The sequence below is a fragment of the Odocoileus virginianus genome, unplaced genomic scaffold (genome assembly GCF_023699985.2).
Source record: "Odocoileus virginianus isolate 20LAN1187 ecotype Illinois unplaced genomic scaffold, Ovbor_1.2 Unplaced_Contig_17, whole genome shotgun sequence".
In the NCBI taxonomy this organism is placed as follows: Eukaryota; Metazoa; Chordata; class Mammalia; order Artiodactyla; family Cervidae; genus Odocoileus; species Odocoileus virginianus.
The window spans coordinates 191748-219694 of record NW_027224334.1 but is presented as its reverse complement, the minus strand read 5'-3'; the positions used below and the strand labels follow the sequence as shown (position 1 = coordinate 219694).

General features: G+C 40.9%; 1 protein-coding gene across 1 annotated transcript; it reads left to right on the top strand.

Moving 5' to 3' along the window:
• LOC139034009 (uncharacterized) lies at positions 1-22149 on the top strand. The gene is made up of 4 exons (XM_070464133.1): positions 1-137; positions 11594-11606; positions 11989-12502; positions 21797-22149. The coding sequence occupies exons 1-4, from the start codon at positions 1-3 to the stop codon at positions 21937-21939; spliced, it is 807 nt and encodes a 268-aa protein (XP_070320234.1). The 3' UTR covers positions 21940-22149.
• The last annotated feature ends 5798 nt before the right edge of the window (positions 22150-27947 follow it).

The window sequence follows — 27947 nt, the reverse complement described above, 5'->3', positions numbered from 1 at the left end:
ATGAGAGAGGAACCTGCAAGGCAGCTCTTCCTCACACGGGGCTGCCCCGGGGGCCCAATATGTCCCCTCGGGAGCCGCCGGGATGAGAAAGGAATCTGCAAGGCAGCTCTTCCCCTCGAGGTTGTCCCGGGGGCCGGGTATGTCCCTTTCTTCTTTCTGTCCGACTGTTGTTGGGCTTTCTATTAATTTTTGGAAATATAATATATAGTAATAAGGCCTCCCTGGAAAAGTCCAAGCCTTTTTGGAAATGCTCATGATTGCTCTGGCTCAGGACATGACCATAAACATCAAGTCAAAAAGGAAAAGGCCACAGGTATAGTTTGGCTGCTTGCTTAAAAGATTATAATGTTCTAGAATAGAAAAGAGTAGAGGCATTTAGATTTAGAAGTAGATGTACTGCTTCAGTTTACTTGCTCCTTGGTTGAGAGGGTTTTCATTATTGCTATTTCCTTGCTGCTATTTGTTCATTGTTTCCCTTTCTTTAAACAACATGGAAGATTATGGGTATTTTTGTAGAGTTAGGAAATGGGGTACATAGGATTTCAATAGAAGATTTATATTAACCAGCTTCACTGCCATTATCTCACTATTAATAGAGGTGTTTTGCTGCTTTAGAGGTGTTTTTGCTGTTTAATAGTTAATCATTGTAAATTGAGATTTTGTGGTTTCAGGTAAAGAAAAATATCAGGTTTTTCTCATGGTACTATTCTCAGAAATGTCAAACATGTTACTGTGACCCTTCCCATGTATTGTTTTATTGTCCAAAGAATTTACACTATACCTGAGATTTGTGGAACATTGTTTTTGTTAGAGTGAAAATGTTAGGCCATTGAGGCAAGAAGACTATGTACGGGACATTTAAGAAAAAACCCTGTAATCGGAAACATTCTAGATGAATGCATAGGGGAAAAACATGGGAAAGAAAAATATTGACAGAAGCACGAAACCAATATCTGATGTAATATGTGGTGACTTAAGGGGGAGGTAACGTTCATTCTATAAAAACTGAGCTGTCCTAAAAATAAAAAAAGCTACCTCTTCTACGCAACCTTCTGTGTGTGTCTGTCTTCTTCCTCGCCGACGCCACTCATCCCTTGGGTATTCCTGGACCCGCTGGGGCTGGACCCCAACACTATTTTCTGTCATCTCCTCTTTCCATATTAGTTTTTAGTTTAAAAAAAAAAAAGGTTTGAGGAAAATCTGCTTTAAAGGAACTGTTAGAAAGATTATTAGATTTTGTAACAATTCTTAAGATTTTCTAGTAGACTAAATAGGGAACACTTCCTGTAAGTTTGTGTATATAATGCTATCTTCTTTTTATAACATCTTCCTCCCAGAACTCCATGTTGGATATTTTGGGGGAGTTTGGAGATTTGGATTTTTTGCTTTTAAAAACTGTGTGTAGAATGATGAAAAATGCTTAATGCTGAGTCTTAAAGACATCTAGATCAATTATTAGAGGCCTTTAAATCACGGCTCAAAGCTCTCTGGGCCAGATTCAGCTTATATTCCTCCTTACTGATGCCATCTAACAGAAGAAACAGGTGGAATGTCAACTCCTCACAGTCCTTGCCTTGGTAGGCACTGTCTGTTAATGGTGCATCAGATGAAAGAGGTTATAGAAGATCAGGGACCTATTCAAACACTGTCCTTCATGTTCATACTTCATCCATGTATCAATACTTGGAGGTCAATAGCCAGTGCACCTTGTTTAAACTTCTGAGCAATAGGGACACCAAACCAGTAACAGAAATTTAAAGTGAAAACTTTATAGTGATATAAAAAGCAGAGCATAATTTCTAAAGGAGTTGACATCATGACAATTATTGCTTCCCTATACAGTTCTGATACTGAAGTCTTCCACTCAGACTATAGAATCTGACACTTCTTTCATTGTCCATCCAGAATAATCAAGCTGTGATTTGTCATCTCAAAGTCTAGGCAATAGAAATCACCTACAGAGATAGAAACCAGCAATTATTTATATTTTCTTCATTTCAATTCAGTTCAGTTCAGTTGTTCAGTCGTATCTGACTCTTTGAGACCCCATGGACTGCAGCACACCAGGCCTCCCTGTCCATCACCTACTCCTGGAGTTTACTCAAACACATGTCCGTTGAGTCGGTGATGCCATCTAACCATCTCATCCTCTGTCATCCCCTTCTCCTCCCACCTTCAATCTTTCCCAGCATCAAGGTCTCTTCAAATGAGTCAGTTCTTTGCATCAGGTGGCCAAAGTATTGGAGTTTCAGCTTCAGCATCAGTCCTTCCAATGAATATTCAGGACTGATCTCCTTTAGGATTGACTGGTTGGATCTCCTTGCAGTCCAAGGGACTCTCAAGAGTCTTCTCCAACACCACAGTTCAAAAGCATCAATTCTTCGGTGCTCAGCTTTCTTCACAGTCCAACTCTCACATCCATACATGACCACTGGAAAAACCATAGCCTTGACTAGATGGAACTTTGTTGGCAAAGTAATGTCTCTGCTTTTTAATATGCTATCTAACGGTTGGTCATAACTTTCCTTCCAAGGAGCAAGCATCTTTTAATTTCATGGCTGCAATCACCATCTGCAGTGATTTTGGAGCCAAGAAAAATAAAGTCAGCCACTGTTTCTACTGTTTCCCCATCTATTTGCCATGAAGTGATGGGACCAGATGCCATGATCTTAGTTTTCTGAATGTTGAATTTTAAGCCAACTTTTTCACTCTCCTCTTTCACTTTCATCAAGAGACTCTTTAGTTCTTCACTTTCTGCCATAAGGGTGGTGTCATCTGCATATCTGAGGTTATTGATATTTCTCCTGGCAATCTTGATTCCAGCTTGTGCTTCCTCCAGCCCAGCATTTCTCATGATGTTCTCTGCATATAAGTTAAATAAGCAGAGTGACAATATACAATAAATAAGCAGAGTGAAATACTCCTTTTCCTGATTTGGAACCAGTTTGCTGTTCCATGTTCAGTTCTAACTGTTGCTTCCTGACCTGCATACAGGTTTCTCAAGAGGCAAGTCAGGTGCTTTACTAAAACTATTCTCCTTATTGGGGAAAGGAAGATACAGACACTGGTGTCAGTTCCTCATAAAACTGGCAAATAAAACTTTTTAATATATTTCTGAACTGAGAAAAAAAATAATAATTCTGACAATGCTTCTTTTAATAAAAACAAAAAGATTATATTTAATGTGATATTTTAGCAATTTTCTCACTGAAAGTGAACAGTGTATTTTACCCAGTTTCTTAGTAATTTAATAATGACCATTATGGTCAGAATCTTATAATTTTCAGTAGTCATTGTCAGCCATACATGATCAAATTTAAATATGTCTTTTTTTCCTATTTATAACTTTGGTTTAGCTACTATATTCACATATTTTGTCTCCTATACATAGTAAGACCATAAAGAAGGCTGAGCGCCGAAGAATTGATGCTTTTGAACTGTGGTGTTGGAGAAGACTCTTGAGAGTCCCTTGGACTACAAGGAGATCCAACCAGTCAATCCTAAAGGAAATCAGTCCTGAATATTCATTGGAAGGACTGATGCTGAAGCTGAAGCTCCAATACTTTGGCCACCTGATGTGAAGAGCTGACTCATTAGAAAAGACTCTGATGCTGGGGAAGATTGAAGGCAGGAGGAGAAGGGAATGACAGAAGACGAGGTAGTTGGATGGCATCACTGACTCAGTGAATATGAATTTGAGCAAACTCCAGGAGATAGTGAAGGACAGGGAAGCCTGGCGTGCTGCAGTCCATGGGGTTGCAGAGTTGGACACAACTGAGCGACTGAACAACAACTATATATAGTAAACACTGTTTTAATACTTAGCAAATGCAGTTTAATACTGAATTGTGACATTAGGAAGCTTTTTAGTTTTCAGATAGTGACATCTGAAGATCAAGAACATACAAAAGTTACTATTCTTTCACACTCATAAGTAGAAACTCTGTAATAGAGATTTTTTATTTCAATGCAGTATATACAACAGGTGATGTAGTTAAGTGGAAACAGCTGGGTGTTTTGCAATATTCTTACAAATCAGAATTGTCTAATGCTTCCTTTTCACTGCAAACATTTGTTAATCTCAGCTCATTTGTGGTTTTAAGTGTTGGTATAGTTTGCTTTGTTTCATAAAATCGTATCTGCTGACTTGTGAGGCAAGATCTCTTAGGTTAGCATTCTCTCTGGTTGCTAGGTCATGGTCATTCTTACTGGTATCCAATAAAAGCAAAAGCAATATGGCAGCATTGCTTTCAAACAATTCTCCACCAAATTATGTTTTGCTTATTAACTTGCTTACAGAGAAGGAATATTGCCATGTATCTGCATATGAAAAGAAAGTTAGATCTTGAAATGTTTTATAATATTTTATTTGTAATTTCCCTTTAATGTTTTTACATGTTGAAAGATGCGGAAAATATTTGAAAGCTAATTTTTGAAGGAGTTGTAAACAAAGGTGACACCATTATCCCACTTTGATTAGAGCATGAATTTCTGAGTGGATATACCAATTCAGTGTTAATTCTCAAGTTGCTTTGTGAGCATTAGTATGGATATTGAACATATCCATATGTTTGAAAATGTTGCCCCCTTGGTCTCATCAGAACAGAATTATAATTAAGTCAAGTGCTCAGATACTGTCCTTAATACCTCTGCTATTAGACTCAATATTATTAGGAAGATTGTTAGTTTTGATTCATTAGTTACTTGTTCCTCTCTGATGAATTTGAAGTTTTTAAATAGTTCATGTGCCTGAACAAAAATGACAAAATATCAGTAGTGTTTTTCTACTTTTATGTGCTAACTTTTGTGCTGACAGAATTACAATTAAATTCACTGGTCAGAGCTCTGGTGATCTGAGATATTTTAAAATGTCAGCTTTCTACAACTACTGTTATAAATTTTGGGGGGAAATGGCATCCACAGTTTTTAGCCTAGAGCAATTTATATCCTGGTATCAAAAGAGATTTTAAAATTATATAAGTGAATATAAGTTTTAATACTAAGAAATACCCTTATTTCCTATATTTATGCAGTTGAATAAACTTTTCTGAGATTTATAAAATAATCATATTATGTTTGTTTTTTAGAATTACCCCTGGTCTCCAAATTTGTAAGATTCTTTTAGAATGTCTCATAATCATCTGGCTACTACCCAAACCCTCCTTTAGTTTTGTACTGTGGAAAGACATTTGACCATCAAATAGATCTTTTATTTTAATGAAGAATAAAGTGAAAGTGAAGTCGCTCAGTTGTGTCTGACTTTTTGTGACCCCATCGACTTTAGCCTACCAGGCTCCTTCATCCATGGGGTTTTCCAGGCAAGAAACCTGGAGTGGGTTGCCATTTCCTTCTCCAGGGGATCTTCCCAACCCAGGGGTTGAATCTGGGTCTCCCGCATTGCAGGTGGATTCTTTACTATATGAGCCACCAGAGAATCCTCATAGAGGACCATATATCTAGCAAAATAGTACTATCAAAATAGAAATTCTCAAAATAATTTCAGTTTCATGCATCATATAATGAATAATGAAAAGGGACTAACAAATGTGTTTGTATCTGCAACTACAAAATGGAAAGAGCTATCTGATCACCCTCCTTTTGATGTATATTATCTAGATTATTAATATTACTTTACATATATTATATGTATGTCATTGTATTAAAATCCACACTATTTTAGAACCAAAAAGATCCTTAGAGATCTTCTACACTGGAAGTTCTCAGACTGGAGTCACCTGCAGAGCTTTAAAACTCTGTAGGCATCCTGTAACAAATCAAAATTTCTGGGATAGGGCCCCAGGCATCAAAGGTTTAAACATTCCCCAAATGATTCAATGTGCAGCCTAGTGTAAGAATAAGTGGTCGAAGCCAGTAATTCTCAAACACACTGTGCCTAAGAACCACCTGTAGAGTTTGTTAAAACATGGACTTCTGGTCCTTACTCCCAGAATCTGGGCTTGGAGCTGACATTTTTAAAAAATCCCATGGTTCCCAGAGGAGAGGGGATAAGTGGGAAGGAGAGATACATTGGAAGATTGGGATTGACATATACACACTACTACATATAAAATAGATAACTAATAAAGACCTACTGTATAGCACAGGGAACTCTACTCAAATACTCTATAATGGCCTATATAGGAAAATATGCTAAAAAAGAGTGGATATACATGTGTATAAGAGATTCACTTTGCTATACACCAAAACTAACACAACATTGTAAATCAACTATACCTCAATAAAATAATTTAAAACAATTTTTTAAAGTCCCAAGTTCCATGTACTGAATTGTATCCTCTCACCACCCCAACTTAAATATTGAAGCCCTGACCCCACATAACTATATTTGGAGATAGGACTTTTAGGAAGCAAAGTTCCATGCAGTCGTAAGGGTGGGGTGAAAATCCAATAGGACTTGTGGTCTTAAAAGAAGAGGAAGAGAGAGAAAGGTCTGTTTCTCCCTCTACATGTCCAAGCGCCAAGGGAAGGCAGTGTGAGGTTATAGCAAGAAGACAGGAAGAGAGCTCTCACCAGAAACTGAATCAACTGGCACCTTGATCTTGGACTCGCCAGCCTTCAGAACCGTGAGAAATAAATCTCTGTCATTTAAGCCACCCAGTCTCTGGTATTTTGTCGTGGCAGCCCAAGCTGACTAATATACCACATAATGCTGATGCCAGCAGTCCATGAGCCACATTTTGAGTACTGCTAGCCTAGGCTGCATTCCCCAGGACTTGTTTCAATTTGCCTGAGGGTACTGCAGGGTGTCATTATTTTTTAACGTTTCCTGGGTGATTCTAGTGTATAGATAGAATTGAAAACCACAGATCAAGCCCAGTTTCTTCAACTTATAGCTAAGGACACTGAGACTCAAAGAGGTTAAGTGATTTGCCCAAGTTTTAAATGCAATTGCTGAATTTTTCCAAATTTATAGGGAAAAAGAAAAAGAAAATTTATTCTGGGGTCACACTGCTGGCATCTGAAAGACTTAGTCCTAGAACCCAGTACTCTCAGTTTCTAGTATTAACCCATTCACTTTTCCCCAAACAACATTAACATTTGTTTAATTCAGGCAGATCCACTTTGCTTTTCTATGATAGTACAATCCAAGAATGTTGTAGTCTGTACTCTGAGTCTGCTTAATAACAGTTGCTGTCTGTTGCAACATGCTTAAAGACTGAATAGAAGGTGAGATCATACACACACACACACACACACACACACACACACGTATATGGGCTTCCCTAGTGGATCAAGCAGTAGAGAATCTGCTAGCAATGCAGGAGCCATAGGAGTTGAAGGTTCAATCCCTGGGTCAGGAAGATACCCTGGAGGAGGAAGTAACATCCCATTCCAGTATTCTTGCCTAGAGAATACCATGGACAGAGGACCCTGGTGGGCTACAGCCCATGGGTTTGCAAAAGAATCAGACATGACTAAAGTGACTTAGCAAGCACACATACAGGTATATGAATGTACATGTGGCTGACCTTCACACCATAATATTAATTTGCTCACCGTGAACAGAAACACTGGTACTATTCTTCTTGTATAATAGCAAGAAACTTAGAAAACTGACTTGTGCAGTAGAAAGATGAAAATTTAATACTTCTGAATTCCCTAAAAATCCCAGGTATAATGTGAATAAATTACCAAGATGAGTAAAAGTTTACCGAAGATTTCACCCCAAGGACAAAAGTTTGGTTTGGTAGCAATTGCAAGTATGTGGTACTGAGCTTACTTTGCCTAAATCTCAGTGGAAAATTATATCATGAGTAACCTGTAGCATCAAATTAAATGATGATAAATGTGCTATTTTGAGTAGGCATTTGATTTTTCCCTAAAATAAAGCTTATTTCTCCTTATACATTGACATTCTGTTAATGGAAAAAATGAATCTTGACATTTTAAAATAAATTGCCATAGTTCATGTGAAATATGAGGACCTCGAAAGAAAGAAGTTAATTGTGCTTTTTGGTCAATGATGCAGCATGAAGAAGTGGGAGAAACGAAGCTTGGCTAGAAACCAGGAGGACTGAAGTCTCTTCCCATCCCTATCAGTAATTAGCAGCAGGAACTGTAACAATGACCACTTATGGTAACCTCAGTTTCTTTGTAAGATGAAAGGGTGGGTATTATTACAAGTTTCTTTTTACCTTCATTGTACATAGATCATAAGCACCTCTAAGGAATGCTGCTTTTGTCAAACTTTATTTGGGTTTTTAAATTTCGTTTCCATTTGTCCACAAAGAGTAAAAATGGCCACTCAAAATTTGCACCATTTTAAAATAAAAACTAACACAGAAGAAACAATCTGTATTCTTTGGAGTCAGGTTAGAAAAAGATGTTGAAAAATACCATTGGATCACATCCTTAGCTTTTATATCAGTAAACTGTCAATTATTCCTCATCTAAAAGATGCTATACATGAAAAGCAGACAAGAATTTCATTGCTTCATACAGTTAATCTCACCAGTAGAAGAAAAAGCCTGACTTTTGGAATTCAGTATTTATAATACTTGGGCAGCAGAAATGTGAAATGAATATTACAATCTGAAAGCGACTTCACTAGTTCAACCAATATTGAAAGCAAGCATCACTTCCCCAAACTGCATATCCAACAAATGTATTTAGAAATAAATATATCAGTGAACTGATATAAATGAAACTGATCTTCACAATATTTTATACATTTATTAAACCAGGAGAAGCATGGCAAATAAACAAACCTATTTTTTTAATCTAGTGCTTCATTTGATTCAAGTGCCCATTACCCCTGTAGAACAGTGGTCCTCAAGCTTTCTCTACACTGAAGTCATAGGGCTTTAAACACCCTGTTAATATGCTTTGATTGGTACAGGTTGCAGTCTGGGCATCACGAGTTCTAAAAGTGCCCCCCACCGGCTAGTTCTAAAGTACAGCCAAGTTGGGGAACCATTGTTATGGAGTCTTGGTTCTAACTTTTGCTGCATACTGAAACCATCTGCATCTTAAAAAGAACATGGGATGCCTGGACTTCGTCCTAGAAAGAATTAAATCAGAATTCTGAGAGTAAGTCTGAGCACTGGTGTGTTTTAGGTCCTCCTCTAAAACAAATATTAGGTGATGTTAATATTCAGCCTTAGGGTGAATTAGTACTACAGAACACTTCCTGAGTATTCCTCACGGCCTCCCAAATACATGAGCATGAAGTCCCGTAAGCTTTGTCTTCCACGTTAGTGGAAACCTGGTATAAACTCAACTACTTGCAGCAGGGCTGTGAGGGGGTGGGTGCATGAAGAGAGAAGTAAGGCTATTTCTTGAAATAACAGACCATAACAATACACGGACATTGGGCAATCAACTTCCCGGGCCATGAACCTGTACTTAGAACTTTCTTAACATAATTCTTCACTAATTATACTTTTCTAGAAAAAGCCAGAGTTTTGTAAAAAGAGGAGAATTAAGTACTACCTGAGCACCTGATTGCCCAAATTAAAAAGTCTCAGTAAATATTTACTTTCTAATCTTCTCAGTGATACCCACATTGCTTTACATTCTTGAATGTTGACATGGCATACAGACTAAATTTACAGAACACATGAATGTAGAATTACTCAATTACCTCAATGATACCTAACATGTCAAGCTAAAGGGGCCTAACCTAACATGTGATTCTATTAAATTTTATTGTGCAAAATGCTGAACAAACTATAATGGGAATAGGCTGGGAAGAAGTGCTTTGGAGAAGACATGAAAAGTCTTTTCTGCTTCAGAGTTTTAGTAGGTTACAACATAGAAGTCAATAGGGTGACATTGCTCCCATAATAGTTCCTAGGATTTACTTGGGAAAGTACAGTAATTAGAACAAAGCCATTAAACATTTGCGTTATTTGAATGAAACCTTGAATTCCATTTTTGGGGGTCAGATTTTGAAATGAGCAATGGCAAAGTAAACCAGTTTCCAATGACTTTCAGAAAAGAGGAGGAAAAGCTGATGGAGTTGGTAGATATCCAGGCAAATTGAAGCACTCTCCCATGGAATTAAGGCTACATGCATCCTGGAAGACTCCAGAGGGCAGGATTGCAGATCTTTTGAGTCCTACCATATGCGGGACCCTTTGCAAGAGGTGGATGTTACTCAGAAGCAGATTTCCAGGTCAATTTACAGCAAAAGTGGGGGCAAAGGGTAATAAATGACAGTTGGTACTGTCTCCTTTGAAGATTTCTTAGTCCTGGTTGCACTTTCTGATCACCAGGGAAGAGATTTTAAAATGCTGATGCTTACATGTTAGCCTTAGAGATTCTTATTTATTGGTCTGGTGTGGGGTCCCCATTAAAAACTATTTTATCACATCTCCCCCACTGATTTAATGTTTTGGGTTGGAGAATCAATGAGTTAGATGACTACTTATGGGGAGGTTAAATAAGTCAAACCAGATGCCTTTTCTAAGATCTCTTCCAAAGTTGGGAAGGTAAGTAGAAACAACACTTATGGGTTACATACTACAGCTAGACCCTTTCACAGTTAATCTTCTCTAATAGCTGAATCAATACATGTAATTCGCTTAGCACAGCATCTGGCATGTAGCAACTCTCAAATATTTGATATTCTTCAATGGCGGTATTATACCTCTATGTTACAGTTATGAAAACCAAGGCTCCGGGGTTAGCTTTCCAAGGACCCTTGTAGTAAACTGCAAATGAGGATTATCATTACTATTTCTTCTTGGCTTCGTTGAGTCTTTGCTGCTGCACCTGGGTTTTCTCTAGCTGCTGTGAACAAGAGGCTACTCTTCTTTGCATTGTGCAGGCTACTCACTGGGGTGGTTTCTCTTGTTGCGCAGCATGGGCTTTAGAGCACCGGCTCAGTAGTCAGTTGCACTCGGTAGCTGTGGAGTTTAGTTGCCCTGTGGCATCAAGGATCTCCCTGGACCAGGGATCGAACCTGTGTCCCCTGAATTGGCAGGCAGATTCTTAACCACTGGACCAGCAGGGAAGCCGCTCAAATGAGGATTTAAACCAGATTAAACTAGTTTTAAGTTCTAGAGCCCCTTATCTCTTCCGCCATCCTCCCCTAAAACAGCTGGAAGTTTATGCAAATCAGTGGTGTACTTGAGCGAACATTTAATATATTTAACAAAACCACTTCCTCTTGACCATTATGTAAGGAATCTCTCTTCAAATGCAATTTTTGGAAAAAACAGCAGAAAAGTCGACATCCACATTTTTTTTTTTTTCCTAATGTGGCCTGAGGAAAACTGTAGGTCTTGAGAGCCTCTGAGGACCGGGAAATGGATGGAGGTGGTCCTTTAGAAGTAATAAACAGCAGAGAGGCAAGGGAGAAAAGCGCCCTTCCCAGGTAAAACCTCTCTAGTGCTAACGGATGGATGAACGTCTGTCACTTCTGTACCTCGTAGCTTCGATAGTTTAATTACATGCTAATATTGATCTGACACCTTTCTGAGGTCAGGTTGAACTAGGCTGGGTGCAACAGCTGCTTCAAGAAAATGCAGGAAACTTCTCTAAAGGCTGTGACTACTAATGTTGCAGATCGTCTACCTGAAAAACTCGGATGACAGTCTCTCTCTCTCTCTCTTTCTCGTCCATCCAGGCTAGGAGATAGGGTAAATTAAATTTCTTCCTGTGAGCTGTATATTTCGAATGTTCTGTTCTTGACCCTTGACCTTTGATTACAATCTGTTTCGTTTGTAGAGTCCCCTGCTTCTGATTTACTCTATTTTGTTCGAAAGGTTAAAGCGAGAACTACTTCTAAATAGACGCTTTCCTCCCTTCTCTCTGAAGAGAGTAAAAAGCGAATCCGGGAGAAACAGAGGAGTAACAATTTTGGGAAAGGCGCGGGGAGCGGGGAACAGTAAAGTTTTCTCCACCTTTTCCTCTCCCGGAGCTGTTTTGAAGCATCCATCAGCTCCTCCCCTCGAGCCTCCAAAAGTACCCTGCGATTGGGGGCGATTCTAGAGTCGAACCCAAAGCGTGTGGGGTCATTAGAAACTAGAGCAAGTTGAAGCCAAAGAGGCCTGGCAGGGTACGGGGTACGTGGATTCGGGCCCGAGTGGAGCGGAAGGCCGACAGCCGGGCGTCCTCGGAGAGGAGGAGGGCGAGAAAGCGGGGCGGGCCGGAGGTCGGGGTCCCGCAGCGGGAAGGGTCCCCGTTTCCCCCTCCCCATCGTCGCCGCCCGGGGCTCTGGTGACGTTGCGGTTTCCTCCTCCCTCCAGCGAGCCTCAGCGCCCGCCGCGTCCCGCCCTCCTCCCCTTTCGCCCACACCCACCCGCCCGCGCCGGCCCGGCTCGGCTCGCAGTAGCGCCGCCCGAGGCTGCAGCGGCGCATCCCTGTGGCGCGGCGCCCACCCGCACCCATGGCGCGGCTGGCGCGCTGAGGGTTCGGCTCCGAGGGCGCCGGGGGCCCGGGCGCCTTGGAGAGAAGGGGGCCGGCAAGGGGTTCCGGAGCCTGGGCCCAAGCTGGAGAGGCGACGCCCGAGAGGACGAAACCGCGGCGGGGAGCGGTAAGCGGAGGGGCGCGCGAGTGGTAGGGCAGCGGCGCGCGGCGGACGTCGCTCCGGACCCCGCGCCGCTCAACTTTCTTCCGGAGTCTCGGGCGGGTCGTCGGCCGGACTGGCCGGGAGCCGGCGAGAGGCAAGCGGAGAGCCACGTCCCCCGCCGGGCGCCGGGCGCCGAGCGCCGCGACTTGCGCGCGCGAGCCCAGCTCGGCTGGGGGGCGCGCGAGGCGTGAAGCCCGAGCCGTGAGTTTTCCCGGCGGCCGGGCAGCCTTAAGTCCCCTTCCAACCCTTGGCTGCCCAGCGCAGAGCTGGGCGCACGGTAAGAACTCGGAGATCACTTTCGGTGCGTCGGGTCCGGCCGGCCCAGCCGCGATTTCCCGGACGGCCGGGGGCTCCGGCTTCCCTCTGCCGGGTAGGTTGGCACAGTTTTGCGCCCTCCTTTCCCTCCGTCTCCCTAATAATTGGGGTGGTGGTGGTCGGGTGTGCCGATCCTGGCGCTGGCAGCCCGCCTCTGCGACTGTGGAAGCCAGGCAAGCACGTCCCGAGCCTCCCTAGACGCCGGATTCCAAAGCCGCCAGGCTCCACCGACACTTGGAGAAATTGTCGGTCAGCCTCCCTCCCCAGCAGCCCCTGGTGGGGGGGGGTGGGGTGCGGCGTGCTTGACTCACAGGCTGGGAAGCTCCGTGAGCAATGCCACATGGGCTCTGGATCTGTCGCGGATGGACTCTAAGCTAAGTTTGTGACCTCAGAATTTTCTCATTTTCATCGCTCCATTGAGGCATCAACCTCCTCTTAGGCTGGCGGGCATTGAAGGCTGAAACGGAATCCATTGCTTAGAAGTAGGAGGTGAACCTCATTTACTTGGAATTCTTTAGATCAGGAAGTGCCACTTTTGGTTTCTAGGGATCTCTGTGTTATAAGGTTCTTTTAAACATTTTTTTCATTAGTCATGCTTTAGCCCTGGTTTAGTTGATGTTAAATTTGAGGACGAACGTTCTCACTAAGAAATAGTTTCAAAACAATTTTTTTCCCCAGTATTTTATTTGTCACATAATAGACCTTAACCTTTCAGGAATTTCCTTTTCTTCAGTTTTCTTTTTTTAATTTCGCAATAAATGATAACTTGTATGAAATGAAATAGAATATACAATATTTTATAGAATATTCTGACAGTACTTCTGAAATGAGATCCTCAAATTGTTTGCAATATTCATGGAAGAAATAAAATATAGGGTTTGTTTTTTTTTTTTTTTTAGAAAATATAGGGTTATCTGAGTATTTGTGTATCATGTACTACAAGGTTACCATACAGATATGTGTCCTTTTGTAAAGTGTGCAGGTAAGATGTGTTCTATAAAAATAGAGAAGAGAAATGTGGACAAAAGGGAAATTCGCAACAGAAAACAATATAGATTGTCACTGAAGGAATTATTAGCACTTTCCTAGGCCTTCTGGGTAGAAGGTTTTTAAAGCTCCTCTCTCTGAGGTTTGGGGCCTGGTTAGGGAAAGACTGGGTAAGAGGTTTAGCTAGGTTTGCCACATGGAAGTCAGGACCATCATAATACCTAACATTTGTGTGTCTAACTACTTTTAGTATTTATAAAGTTAGTCCACAAATTAGCTAATAACATGTTTTCAGTGAGATTTGTTGACCAGTCCAATATCCCACAGTGCTGCCTTGAGGGGACCTGGCGGTCATCCAGGAGGAAAGGTTCTGAACTTCACTGAGGTTGTACTGCCCTTCCCAAGACCTCATTATAAAGGTTTCTTTTAATCTCTGAAAAAGTATTTTAAGATCATAGATGAAAATATATTCTGCAGTTAAGCAATGAGATGTTTGTTTATACATTTCTTAATATTTGTAGTTGAATATTTTGGTATTTATTTCTACTTGCCTTGGATGACACTCTATCCCATGAAAGAAATTACATGATTTCCACTCAATATTACGATTTCAACAAATGATTGGAAAGGAATAAAGGAAGATACAGCATTTAGATTGGGGTTTTACTGTATCAGTAATGTTTGTTTCCCAAAGGGGTAAAGAAACTAGTAAAAGATGAGCATTTTGTAGTTGCAGTGTGTATTAAATATTATTTGCATGCATGCTAAATCGCTTTAGTCATACCCGACTCTTTGCAACCACATTGAATGTATCCCTCCAGGCTTCTCTGTCCATGGAATTCTCTAGGCAAGAATACTGGAGTAGATGGCCATTTTCTCTTCCAGGGATCTTCCCCACCCAGGGACTGACCCGTATCTCTCATGTCTTCTGCATTGGTGGAGATTCTTTACCATTAGCGCCATATGAGAAGTGCAGATATCATTAGCATGTTTGAGTCCTAAATACAGTACATGTTCATATCCTTTTTTCACCTTCTTCCCCCATAAATTAAAAAAAAATACTTTTCTTATGCTAGAATATGTTTGTGGCAGGCCTTTGAGGAGATCAAGACCCTCTTGTAGAGGGAAGGTCATCATTGTAGTGGATATTTTTATTCTGTTTACTGAGAGGGGCTGAATCTTTACTATTATGAAGGAGTGGGTAAGGCAGACATTCCATGTCCAGCAATTCTGAAAGAATGGCTCCAAGTAGAGGACAGGACAGTTCTTTTTACTGTATTATAAAATGCCTTAGGATTTTCTCATCTTGGAATTACATTATCTTCACCCATGGTAATTTGTAGGCTTTCGAGGTGGCCCTAGTGGTAAAGAACCTGCCTGCCGATGCAGGAGACATGACAGACATGCGTTCAGTCCCTAGGTAGGGAAGATTCCCTGGAAGAGGGCATGGCAGTCTACTCCAGTATTCTTGCCTGGAGAATCCCATGGACAGAGGAGCCTGGTGGGCTACAGTCCATGCGGTTGCAGAGTCAGATGTGACTGAAGTGACTTAAGCACGTATGCTTGTTGATTTGTAGAAAAAAAACTTGTTGGGGGTCACCAAATTACCAGTGGATATTTGGATGACACAGTGTAATATAAACCCAAGAGTCAGTGCCTGACATGGGAATTAGGCAAGTGTATAAGTTCAGAGTACCAAAAAGAAATTACTTCCCAGTGAAATTCACCGGATGAATTAAGGGCAGAATGAAAGTAGAGCTTAAAGTCCTAGATTTCAGTGGCACCGATCCACGCTTCTATTTGATGATGGCAGTAATTATTAGAAATGGATTAATTTCAAAAAGTCTTACTGATTCTAATGCCCATCTCTAATAGGAAATTATATATTTTAAAAGTGAAACCTTGCAATAAGTGGATAATATTTTTAATTGAAGTAATTTTTCTTTAAAGAAAATTTTTCTATATATTTTAGTAAATAAATGTAGTCCCAGGTTCTTACCCATCTAACTTTAGTGTCTCACAGCTCCTATTTGCACGTAGGAGAGTGGTTTGATTAGGGGGTGGTGGAGAGAGATTACAGGAAAGAATCATACTAGAGAAAAAGGTAGATAGTGTTGTGGACAGGATAAAAAGAAGCCATTAGTGTTAGTAAATTCTTGCCTATGAATTCTTGTGCATTAGACAATGGAAGGAAAACAAGAGTCCCTGGTAGATCATATAGCTATGTGAATGCTTCTATTTTAAAACTGCCTAGGAAAAAAACAAAGAAATAAATAAAACTGCCTAGGGCTTCCCCATGGCTCAGCAATAAAAAACCTTCCTGCAATGCAAGAGACACAGGAAGGGTGGGTTTGATCCCTGGGTCGGGAAGATCCCTTGGAGGAGGAAATGGCAACCCACTCCAGTATTCTTGCCTGGAGAATCCCATGGACAGAGGAGCCTGGTGGGCTACAGTCCATGGGGTGGCAAAGAGTCAGACATGACTGAGTGTGAGCATGAGAAAATAATTCAATATTTTTTCAAAGAATTCTAATATTTTCATTTTTTAGCCTAGTGGAAATGAAGAGTGATATAGAGCAGGTGTCTAATCCTTATTTTAGGGCTGTAGAAATGGAAATACTATGAAAAGAAGAGACTTGCCTGTCATTTACAAGTAATTAGTGGCCTATTTTAAATATGAGATTAACCTAAATGGCATATTTTAATTCTACTTTTCTCCTTTATGATTCCATGTCCATGTTATTAAAGACTCTTACATTTCATTTTCTTACAGATCTAATTTATTATCCCATTTACTACACATTACGGTCCATGATTTGTCAGCTCCCTGGAATGCTTGCTTATGTATTTTCCAGGCTTCTGTAAACTGGCTGTTTTGGGCCCCTCTTCCCACAGCACCCTCCTCTCACTCTGCTTATCTCTTATCATCCTCATCAGGGTTCCATCCTGGGGCCCCTTCTAATTCCCACAGAGCCCCATGCCCATTGCTCAGCTCTCATTCGCTGGCTTCAGGTTTTGGGGTGTTTTACCAGTTGTGTTGCTTCCATCTGCATGTCTCAGCAAGCTCCAGCCTATCAAGGGTATGGATTTCAGATCCTCTGTCATATGTCCAGAAGAGTATAAGCCTGCAGGAGGCAGAGTGTTTAGAGAGTCTGTTGAATACCACAGAAAAGAAAAGGGAATGATTTTGTTTTGGAAAAAGAAGAAAGGATGGTTGAGACCATCTGTTTATTTATTTTTTTAATTTTTAAAAATTAATTTGTATTGGAGTACAATTGCTTTTTTTTTTTTTTTTTATTAATTTTTATTGGAGAATGATTGCTTTCCCACCCCAACCCCACCCTGTCATGCTGCCCAGCATGTGGGATCTTAGTTCCCAGACCAGGGATGGAACCTGCACCCCTGCATTGGAAGCATGGAGTCTTAACCACTGGACCACCAGGCAAGTTCCATCTGTTCATTTCTTGAATGGAGTTCTGTCCTTAGTTCCAGATAACACTATGAATTTTAATGTGCTTTAAGATTACCACTGGATTTCCTTCTGTTTGTTCCAGCTCCCTTGGAGTAGTCCATAAACATGATCTTGGTAAGTGTTGTCATCAAATGTTAGTAAACAATTTCTGAAAGAACAGAATTTGCCTCTTTAGTAATATTTAGAAGCTATAAACGTCCTGGTAATAGCATGATTTGTTTGGGCATTTTATATTTGAGAATAGTTATAACCATTAGGTAAGTGGAGTCCTGTTTTTAAACATATAACAAAGCACATGTATGTAGTTAAATCTCAGTTACGCATATGTCATATATCCATTGTAGACTGAGTCCATCTGCTTTGCTCTCGACAGAGAGAATTTGCAGCTGAGTGTATGTGTGTGTCCACATTGGAGAAATATTTTTGGTATTATTTATGGAATTAATAGGGCCTCTCTACTTAATTAATGGAAAATATTAGGATAATCATTGTAAAATTCCCTATGTGTTTAGTGTACATGATCATTCAGTAGAAATTGAGTAGGTCCATAGTCATTTAAAAAACTGTCATTTAAATCTTACCATTTGAAATATTCATTGCATATACAGATGCCATAGGGCTGTAAATTTGTTGATTAAATTAAGGTTTTTGCATTTTTCTTATGTGTAACAAACTTAGCTACTAAGCAAAAGGGATTTAATGCGTGCAGATGTTATACCACAACAAAGCTGAGTCAGCATTTCATAACTCTTAAAAAGAATTTGTAAAGGAAATGGGCTCACTAAGCTGTGGGTCTATAATATTTTTTATTGATGAAGTACACAGGCAATGTACTGGCTTTACTGTTGGAGTCTAATGACTATTGCAAGAAAAATGGGGATATTTGTTAGCAATTCGTGAAGTGGGAGTTAACAGCATTAGTGTAAAAGGTAGTCATTTGCAGATTGTGTTGTGAATCTAGAATTACTAATTTAAAAAAATAGACTGGGAGCACGGTTGGTGAACCAGGGGATGCAAGTGACGTCCTAGATGAAGCGACAGTCCTCCCTAGCTGAAAGATCAAATGGATCATGGTAATTGGCTGAGGCCCATGAGCCTCTTGAACAAGTCTGTTCTGTTCCGGAAACCAAAAGTGACCTTCTTTATCTTTGCATACATTTTACTGTCACATCCTCTTCTTCAGACTGTGCTGTCTCTACTACTTAGGGATTGGAAATCCATGCTGAAGTCACTTTTCATTAGAATTTGGTCATCTGCATTTGTATGAGGTGGATGTAGGGATCTTTGGCGGGTTGGGGGAGGAGAAAAATTGTCATCCCTCTAAAATACCTATCATGAAAGAAAAACAGGACAGAATGTAAAGAAAACAGAGGTGGTAGGCAAAAAGGAGCAGAGAAGAGCTGTGAACAATGCTCATTTATTGTGAATAAACATATTTTAAAAAATGAAAAAAAAAGAAAAAGAAATACAAGGCTACAGATCAACACCTTCATTTAGAGTAGTTCTGTACCTTGGAGTATTGAAAGGGTTATTGCATTTCTAAAGTAAGCCAACATCCAGAAAGTTGCGTCAGTGACAAAGGAACTCAAGAATTGCATGATAAAAATCATCAAGTAGTTGAAAAATGTTTCATGCCAGGGTGCACTCAACACTCTGACACCGGGTAGAGTGGTCAAGACCACCAGGCTGCAGGATAACACTGCTTACCTTCTTTACAGTTGTGACTGTCAGCTTTTCTTCTTGACACAGCGCTATTTTTGTTGTCTTGGCTATATCTGAGGACAGACTCTAAGTAAAGGATTTCTGGAATTCCACACATTCTGGTAAAGAGCTCTTCTTGGGGCCTTGGCAGTTGGATGACAGCATCCTAGGAGGCTCGCATGGGGCCGGGCTCACCAGCCCCTTGGATAATCGGGCTGGGGCCAGCTGGATTTAGGAATCACCTGCAGTGTTTACACTTCTCCCAAAGCGGGGAATGGGCCTGGCAGGAAGGAAAAGGGGCCTGAAAGGGAATGTTGAACAGCTGTTTTCCATCTTCCCTGAAGAAAAAGAAGAGGAAATCGACTTACAGCAGGCATCAAGAGGGATTTATGCTAAATACAGGGAAGTTTTTCTGAATGTTTTAACCTTTAGAATGGATTTATGAAGGAGGCCTTTGAGTTCTTTTCTGTTTAGAAAGGTTTAAGTGAGGTTGTCCAGGAGGGATGTTAGCATTTGTCTTCTGGGGTTCTAATTTTATGACTGCTGCTCATCTGGATTTGAAAATCTTGGAAATTAAAAGTGACTTAATTATGTGAATGTAGAAGATATGGTGAGTTTTAGTGTTTGAAATACAAGTTGTCTATAGTTTACACTTAGCATTTTTATTTATTAGACCAAAGTATTAATATTTGCTAGGTGGTTAAATATTGATCATGCATAAGTTTGCTTCAGCGTTTCATTCAGATACACATTACAGTGTCTGAAAGCCCTTCCTCCCTATGCTTAATCTATTTTCTCCTCAAACGGATCACGTTCCTCTATATTTCTTTTTTATTTTAGAAAATCTTTTAAAAACAGGGCTTGGCAGCAGATTGTGGTGTTCCATTTTGGACTTTCAGTAATATCTTTTACATTTCTCTACCCCATTTTTATAGTAGAACTAGACTGGCAACAGTGGTCACATGAATGTATGGGGCATTCATTAGCCATGTGGTCAAAACATAGAGGTTGCCCATGTCAGAAAGAGCTTGGAAACTTCGCTTGTATTCCAGACTTCTTAACAGCAGTATTTTTGGTTAAAAAGAATGGCATGTATAGAAACAAAACATGAGCTTTGTTTCATTTTTGTTCAGGAAAATAGACTCTAGTAGAATTAATTCATGGTTTCAGGCCACTGGTCGTGTTTTTTTCACAGTAATAAAATTAGGCAGGATTTAAGATGTAATCATCTTAAAAGCAGGTTCATACTGATGCTGCTAAAGGTGTTAGAAAACAGACTCAGCCAATACTGGGTCAGTGGGTTTGGGGGATGCCAAGAACAGGAGCCCAACAGTGTCAATGTCTTAGGCAGCTGAAATGGAATGTTTCCACTTAGTTTTACAGCCCATAGTTTTAAAGCAATTTTGAAATGTTTTTCACAGTTACGTTCTCAGAGGAAACTGATTTCTTGAAATCACTGAAAAGCCTGCAGAGTTAACCAGTTAAAGTGTCTTTTGCTGTCTCTCTTAGTTATGAGGTTGATTTCTTCTTTTTTCCTCTATTTTGAATGTAAGTCTTTCACAAGTTAGAGCATGTTGGTTTTAATGAGAACCCAGGCGAAATAGAGAGCAGAATAAGAATTGATCTACTACTTTTATGCAATAGTTCAGTTTATCATTTCTTAAACTCTAGTGTAAAAATTTAAGATCCACTTTTTTTCTCTTAATTAAACCAGTATTGTTCAGATTGGATTCATCCTGTTAATCACATGCTCTGTTAGGGTTCTAAACTTTTCAGCATTAACAGTTTTTAGATTTACTGTGACTTGCATAGAGTTATTCTAAATAAAATTCAAACTAACAAATGGTATTTGAGTATCGGCTGCAGGAACTTGAAAAATTCAGTTTCACCTCAACTTGTTAAATGTAATCTGGCAAGTTTCAGGGTAAGTTGGGCCACTTTCAATATCTCTTTCTAGGGGGAAGAAATGTGTTGGCAGTATTTATACTACTAAATTGCCATAAAATGATAAATCCTGTGCCTAAAGAAGTTGAATGGAGCTAGCAGTGTTAGGGAGGTTATGTAACAGACCCTTCTTTATGTGCTTACACCTTTTTTTCTTGTTGGTGAAGCCACTGAAGTTTGGTTCAGTGATTGCAAGTTTTAGAAAAGATAAATCTGTGTTACCAGGAATGAATGCTTTGATATATAACTTTTTCCAGTGTACTTTTGAACCTGAGAGTCAGATGAAAGAACGTTCTACTTTAGCGATAGAAATACTGAAAGGATTTAGTCATTCAGCAAGTACTTGCCAGGTACTTCATGTTTGAGGGGACGTCTGGTTGGAGCCGAAGCGGGGCAGCATGCAAAAAAAAAAAAAAAAAAAAAGACATGGTTTCCAGCCTTCGGGAGCTATAAAGTCTGGTTGGAGAAGGATAACTGAGTATGAAACTTTATGAGAACAATTAAGTGTTGAACAGACAAATCCTTGCAGCAGGTTTGCAGGAAGAAAGATGTCTGCGAGGGTTACGTGGGCGAAGAATACTCAGCAAGGAGGGAAGAATGAATTGGGCCTCAGAGGATTTTATGCCAAAAGAGGGAGGAGAGAAAGCCTTGCAAGCAGAGCTACCAGCTAAGCAAAGGCACCGGAAAAGGAGTGAGCTAAGGAGTGGGGTAGCCGCCAGGTCAAGGAGAACTTAGAAAAATCATGGGAATTCACTTATCTCCGTTCATGACAGTCTGTCTCCTATCTTCTGTACCTTCTTCATGAATTCTTTCCTTGTTTTCCACAAATATTTTTGAAGGCTTGTGTTGCACGTCATCACTGGGGCATGACACCATAGGGAAGACAAAGAAGGCTGAGGTCCCTGCCTCCCAGCAGCTTATACCTGAGCAGGTGAGATCTGTCTCAGAGCCCTTTTGGATTCAGAGAGGATTGAAACAGTAAATGTGAGTAAAGAAGAAAACAAGTATCTCCAAGTATCTCAGTGTGCATGTTATTAGGACTGAGTATATTAATTAGTGGAGATAGTTACAGCTATAGACATTCTTCCTGATCGATTTTTAAGACCTAGTTCAGATGCCCCTCCTCATCCATCCTTCTTCAACTCAGTTGGAAGTATTGATTTCTATAAATTTCAAAAGTACTTTGTAATTCTCATATAATTCTTTTTCTTTTGGCCTGTAGGATCTTAGCTTCCCAACCAGGGGTCAGACCCATGCCCCCTGCCATGGCCCCTCAGAGTCCTAACTACTGGACTGTCAGGGAATTCACTTACTTCCTTTTCCTTTAGTGGTTTGTATAGATGTTTTCTTTGTTTTACCATTTTATAAACGGGCAGATGCACTTTCTTGGTTGGCATCATTGCTGAATTCCCAGAGTATTGAGCAATGCGTGTATGCGGCCAGAGGGGGGGCCACTTGTGGATAGAGTTGCTGGGGAAGGCTTCGTAGATAGCACTGTGCTCTTTGAGAAAGGTATGAGGTTGATGTGGAGCAGGTGGAGGGGACCCCCAGAGAGAGTAAAAATGGGAATCAAGGGTAAAATATGAGTCGTGCTCAAGCAAGGATGACAGTTAAGTGTGAAGGGAGAGTTTGTGCGGGGAGGACGTGAATGCTTATGTTGAAGAGACGGGCCAGAACTTGACTGTGGAAGCTCTTAGAGGAGAAAATTGTTATTTCTGCTGTGGGAAATAGAGGCTCTGGAGTAGGAAAGTGGTTATGATGATGGTGGTTTATTTAATTTGGAAAGACCTTGATAGTTTACAAAGATAGTTATTTCATGGGTAATACTGTCAGACTGCATGGGTCTGGCCACTTCACTTTCTGTGTGACCTTGACTGGTAAAAAATCTGCCAGCAATGTGGGAGACCTGGGTTCAATCTCTGGGTTGGGAAGATCCCCTGGAGAAAGGAACGGCTACCCACTCCAGTATTCTGGCCTGGAGAATTCCATGGACTATACAGTCCATGGGGTTGCAAAGAGTCTGACACTACTGAGCAACTTTCACTTTCACTTTTCTTTTCCTTACTTACTCTACTGTGCTTCAGTTTCCTCAGCTGTGAAAAGGGAATGATACTAGTATCTGTGTTATGGCACTGTGGTGAAGATTAAATGAGTTAACCCATGTGAACTACCTAGCATAGTTCCTAGCATTTGGCAAGCACTATATAAGTTTATTGTTTATAGCAGCCTTTGGTGTAGATATAATAAAAATTACGATCCTTACTTTAGAAATGGAATGAAGCCTGGAGTGCTGCCGTCCATGGGGTTGCAAAGAGTTGGACACGACTTAGCAAACAACAATTTTAGGAATGAGAACATTGTAGAACTAGGACTGTGTATAGTTTATTAGGGCTGCTATAACAACGTACCTCCACTTGAGTGGCTTACACAACAGAAATCTATTGTCTCACAGTTCTGTGAGGCTAGAAGTCCAAAACGCAAGCATCAGCAGGATTGGTTCTTTCCAAGGCTGAGAGAACCCGCTCCACGCCTTTCTCCCAGCTTCCAGTGGTTTCTGTCAGTCTTCAGTGTTCCTTGGCTTGTGGACCCTTCACCCTGATCTCTCGCGGCATCTTGTCCTGGCATTCTCCCTGTTTATGCATTTCTGTCATCAAACTGCCCCTTTTTATAAAGATAACCATCCTATTGGATTAGGAGCCCATCCTACTCCAGTAAGACTTCATCTTAACTTAATTATAATTGTTATATCTTAATTATATCTGCAGTTTATTTGGACCCTGTTTCCAAATAAGGTCATATTTTGAGGCATTGGGTATTATAACTCCAACACAGGAATTTTTGTAGGATCCAATTCAACCCATTACTGATTTCAAGTTAGATCTTTTGAGTCTACCACACTACGCCATGACATGCCTAGAGGACTGTAGAAAAGAGGAGGCCTCTGTGGTTTTCTATGGGAAATGAGTAACGAGCTGTCCGTAGCTCTTCTGTCTCCTGTTTGTCTGGACTTGCACTGTTTCCCAAACAGCCAGTGGACACATGGTGCGTGGTTGGCCTTGGATATTAGTGTGCTGCCTAAGTCCTGAAAAGATCTTTTGCCTTTCATCTTTCTTTCCAGGATGGCACTCTCCATGACTTCTTTCCATTTAGGATTAGAGATAAAGATATTAAGGTAAGTTTAGGGACATTATACTTACACTGGATAATTTCAATTTTCTCTAGAAATTTGGATGGCATGTCACTGTCCTCAAATATAGGTGATAAAGGAAGAATTGAATACTTTTGAAAAGAGGCAAAAATCTAATGTTTCATAATGAGGATTTTGCTGAGGAGTTAATTATGGGTAAGTGAGTAGATAAGCAGCTGTGAGGTAAGATAGAAATTGATGCCTCCGGGCTTCCCAGGTGGCGCTAGTGGTAAAGAACCTGCCTGCCAATGCCAATGCAGGAGATGTAAGAGATGTGGGTTTGATCCCTGAGTTGGGAAGATCCCCTGGAGAAAGGAATGGCAACCCACTCCAGTATTCTTGCCTGGAGAATCCCCATGGACAGAGGAGACTGGTGGGACTACGGTCCATTAGGTTGCAAAGAGCTGGACATGACTGAAGCGACTACACACACATGCACGTGGGTTTTTAGTAGGGTTAAGTGTCCCACATCACTGAGAGGTTGAGAAATATTCCAAAACAATAGTAATTAAAGAGAAGATTAAAGAGTACAGAGACAAATAACGACTGCAAGAGATGAAAGGCCCAGGAGAGTCACCGCTGGCGAGTCACTGAGACAGCTAAGGTGGTGCCAGGAACGGAAGAGGCTGGTTCCCATCTTGCTTGTGGGTTGGGGAGAATGGCTTTCAGCCTCCGTGGAGAGCACAGTAGGGGATGTGTCCCTGAAAGAGTCAAAATTACTTCACAGAATCTTTAATTTGGAGCATCCTAAGTGTCATCTCTGCCCCCTGTCCCATTTAACTCAGGAATTGACCTGGCAGGTGGTCATCTAGTCACCACATTCATGTAGGACAAAATATGGAAGAAGGTCTAAAATAAAATCAGTACAAGAGGAGTTTTCTCCAGCATGGATGAAGAGAATTCCTTCAGGTTTGGTGAAAAGATACAGCTAGGTAGAATCTGGCCATGGGCAGAGATGGGGTGAAATGCCTAGGGTGGATATGAGAGGTGTATTCCTAGTTTAAGAGATGCAAAGAATGGGGCTACCACTACCAGAGTAGAATGCTAAAGTCAGGAAAAAATGCAGTTAATTCACCGATATGAGGATATGCTACTGCTGCTGCTAAGTCACTTCAGTCGTGTCTGACTCTGTGCGACCCCATAGACGGCAGCCCACCAGGCTCCCCTGTCCCTGGGATTCTCCAGGCAAGAACACTGGAGTGGGTTGCCATTTCCTTCTCCAGCGAAGAAAAGTGAAAAGTGAAAGTAAAGTTGCTCAGTCGTGTCCGACCCTTAGCAACCTCATGGACTGCAGCCTACCAGGCTCCTCCATCATGGGATTTTCCAGGCAAGAGCACTGGAGTGGGGTGCCATTGCCTTCTCCATATGAGGATATAGACACCAGTTAAATGTTTATGACCTGGAACATACAGACACAAACATTAAATATCTGGCAGTTTCAGGCTCTGAGTTGGGCTATTTCTGGCAGGAAAATGTTTTTTGGCCTGTGGATCTGTCACCATCAATTCTGAAATTATTGTCTTACTCTTCACAGCATGCGTAGGTCTCCACTGTCTAGTAACCTATCGCCTCCAAAATTGTTTCTTGACTGGTAATGTTTTATAGACAGAACTATAAAAACTGTCACAAGAAGTTTTTAGCCCAAAATAATAGGAATAATATAGGTGTGAAAGGAAGAATAATTCATTAGATAGCACCCTTATTCTTTTGACATCTGCATAAGAGAAATGTTGGCAGTACAGAGGATTTTTTTAAAAATTTCCAGTAGCATTGACATATATACACTATCATGTGTAAAATAGACAGCCAGTGGGAAGCTGGTGAATAGTACAGGGGGCTCAACCTGGTGCTCTGTGACCACCTAGGGGGGTGGAGTGGGAAGGAGACTCAAGAGGAAAAGAATATATAGGTATAGATGCATATGTATATATATATAATTTATGATCATTCACATTGTTGTAGGGCAGAAACCAACACACATTACAGAGCAATTATCCTCCAATTTAAAATAAAATGTCCAAATAATAGCAATAATAAAACCTTTATAACAAACCATTACGCTATGATGATAATCTTTGGGAATGCGGTTAAAAGAAGGGACATGAAGGAAATTACTTTAAATTTCAAAACAGAAGATCCTCAGTGAAAGTCTTAGCATATGCAGTCACCCTGCATGAAGGCCTGGCTGATCGGAGCTTGAGGAGAAAGGGGAGAGGCAGAATGTCTAATTCCACGCAAAAGTGGCTGAAAGTTTTGAGGTGACATTTAGGAGAAAACTCTGAGAAAACCCATAAAAACCACTCATGGAATGTTGGGAAACAGCAGGGAATCCTCAGGGAGTGGACTGTGGTCAGAGGTGGGCCAGGCACGTTGACCAGGGCATGGTGGGCCTGGGGGTATGGGAGCCAACCACAGTCAAGGGTATACGTGGGGCTTTGCTTGAGTGATGGTTGGGAGGGCACTGGGCAGAGGGCAGCTCTCAGTCATCTGTCATTAACAATCACCCTCAGCAGTCTTTTAAGGTTCAGGCATTGTAATACATGTTACCTCCAAAAATAATACTCAAAAGATCTTTATTTCTTCTTTTTATGTAGTTGTATTTATGTAGTTATCTAACTATATGTTTCGTTATCTCTGAGTTTTTAAGGGTTTGCATCTTAAACACATTCATTAAATTAATTCCGTCAATATTCTCTGTTTCTTAAGTGCTGGGCATGCTTAGATGTTGGGGATATAGCAAAAAGCAAAGTGCCCTCATGGACCTTACATTCTAGAAGGGGAAGCCAGGCTCGCACACAAAAAAAGTAGGTTGTATAGTAATTAGACAGTTAAAAGTGCCATGAAGGAAAATAAAACCTAGAAGGGACTTACGGAGTGATGGTGGTTATACGTGGTAAGGATGTAACTTAGATGAGATGGTCACATCTGGCCTCATTGAGAAAGTGTTCAGTTCAGTTCAGTTCAGTCACTCAGTCATGTCTGACTCTTTGCGACCCCATGAATCGCAGCATGCCAGGCCTCCCTGTCCATCACCAACTCCCGGAGTCCACCCAAACCCATGTCCATCAAGTCGATGATGCCATCCAACCATCTCATCCTCTGTCGTCCCCTTCTCCTCCTGCCCTCAGTCTTTCCCAGCATCAGGGTCTTTTCCAATGAGTCAGCTCTTCTCATCAGGTGGCCAAAGTATTGGAGTTTCAGCTTCAGCATCAGTCTTTCCAATGAACACTCAGGACTGATCTCCTTTAGGATGGACTGGTTGGATCTCCTTGAAGTCCAAGGGACTCTCAAGAGTCTTCTCCAACACCACAGTTCAAAAGCATCAATTCTTCAGTGCTCAGCTTTCTTTATAGTCCAACTCTCACATCCATACATGACCACTGGAAAAACCACAGCCTTGACTAGACAGACCTTTGTTGGCAAAGTAATGTCTCTGCTTTTTAATATGCTATCTAGGTTGGTCATAACTTTCCTTCCAAGGAGTAAGCGTCTTTTAATTTCATGGCTGCAATCACCATCTGCAGTGATTTTGAAGCCCAGAAAAATAAAGTCAGTCACTGTTTCCACTGTCTCCCCATCTATTTGCCATGAAATGATGGGACCAGATGCCATGATCTTAGTTTTCTGAATGTTGAGCTTTAAGCCAACTTTTTCACTCTCCTCTTCCACTTTCATCAAGAGGCTCTTTAGTTCTTCTTCACTTTCTGCCATAAGGGTGGTGTCATCTGCATATCTGAGGTTATTGATATTTCTCCCAGCAATCTTGATTCCATCTTGTGCTTCATCCAGCCCAGCATTTCTCA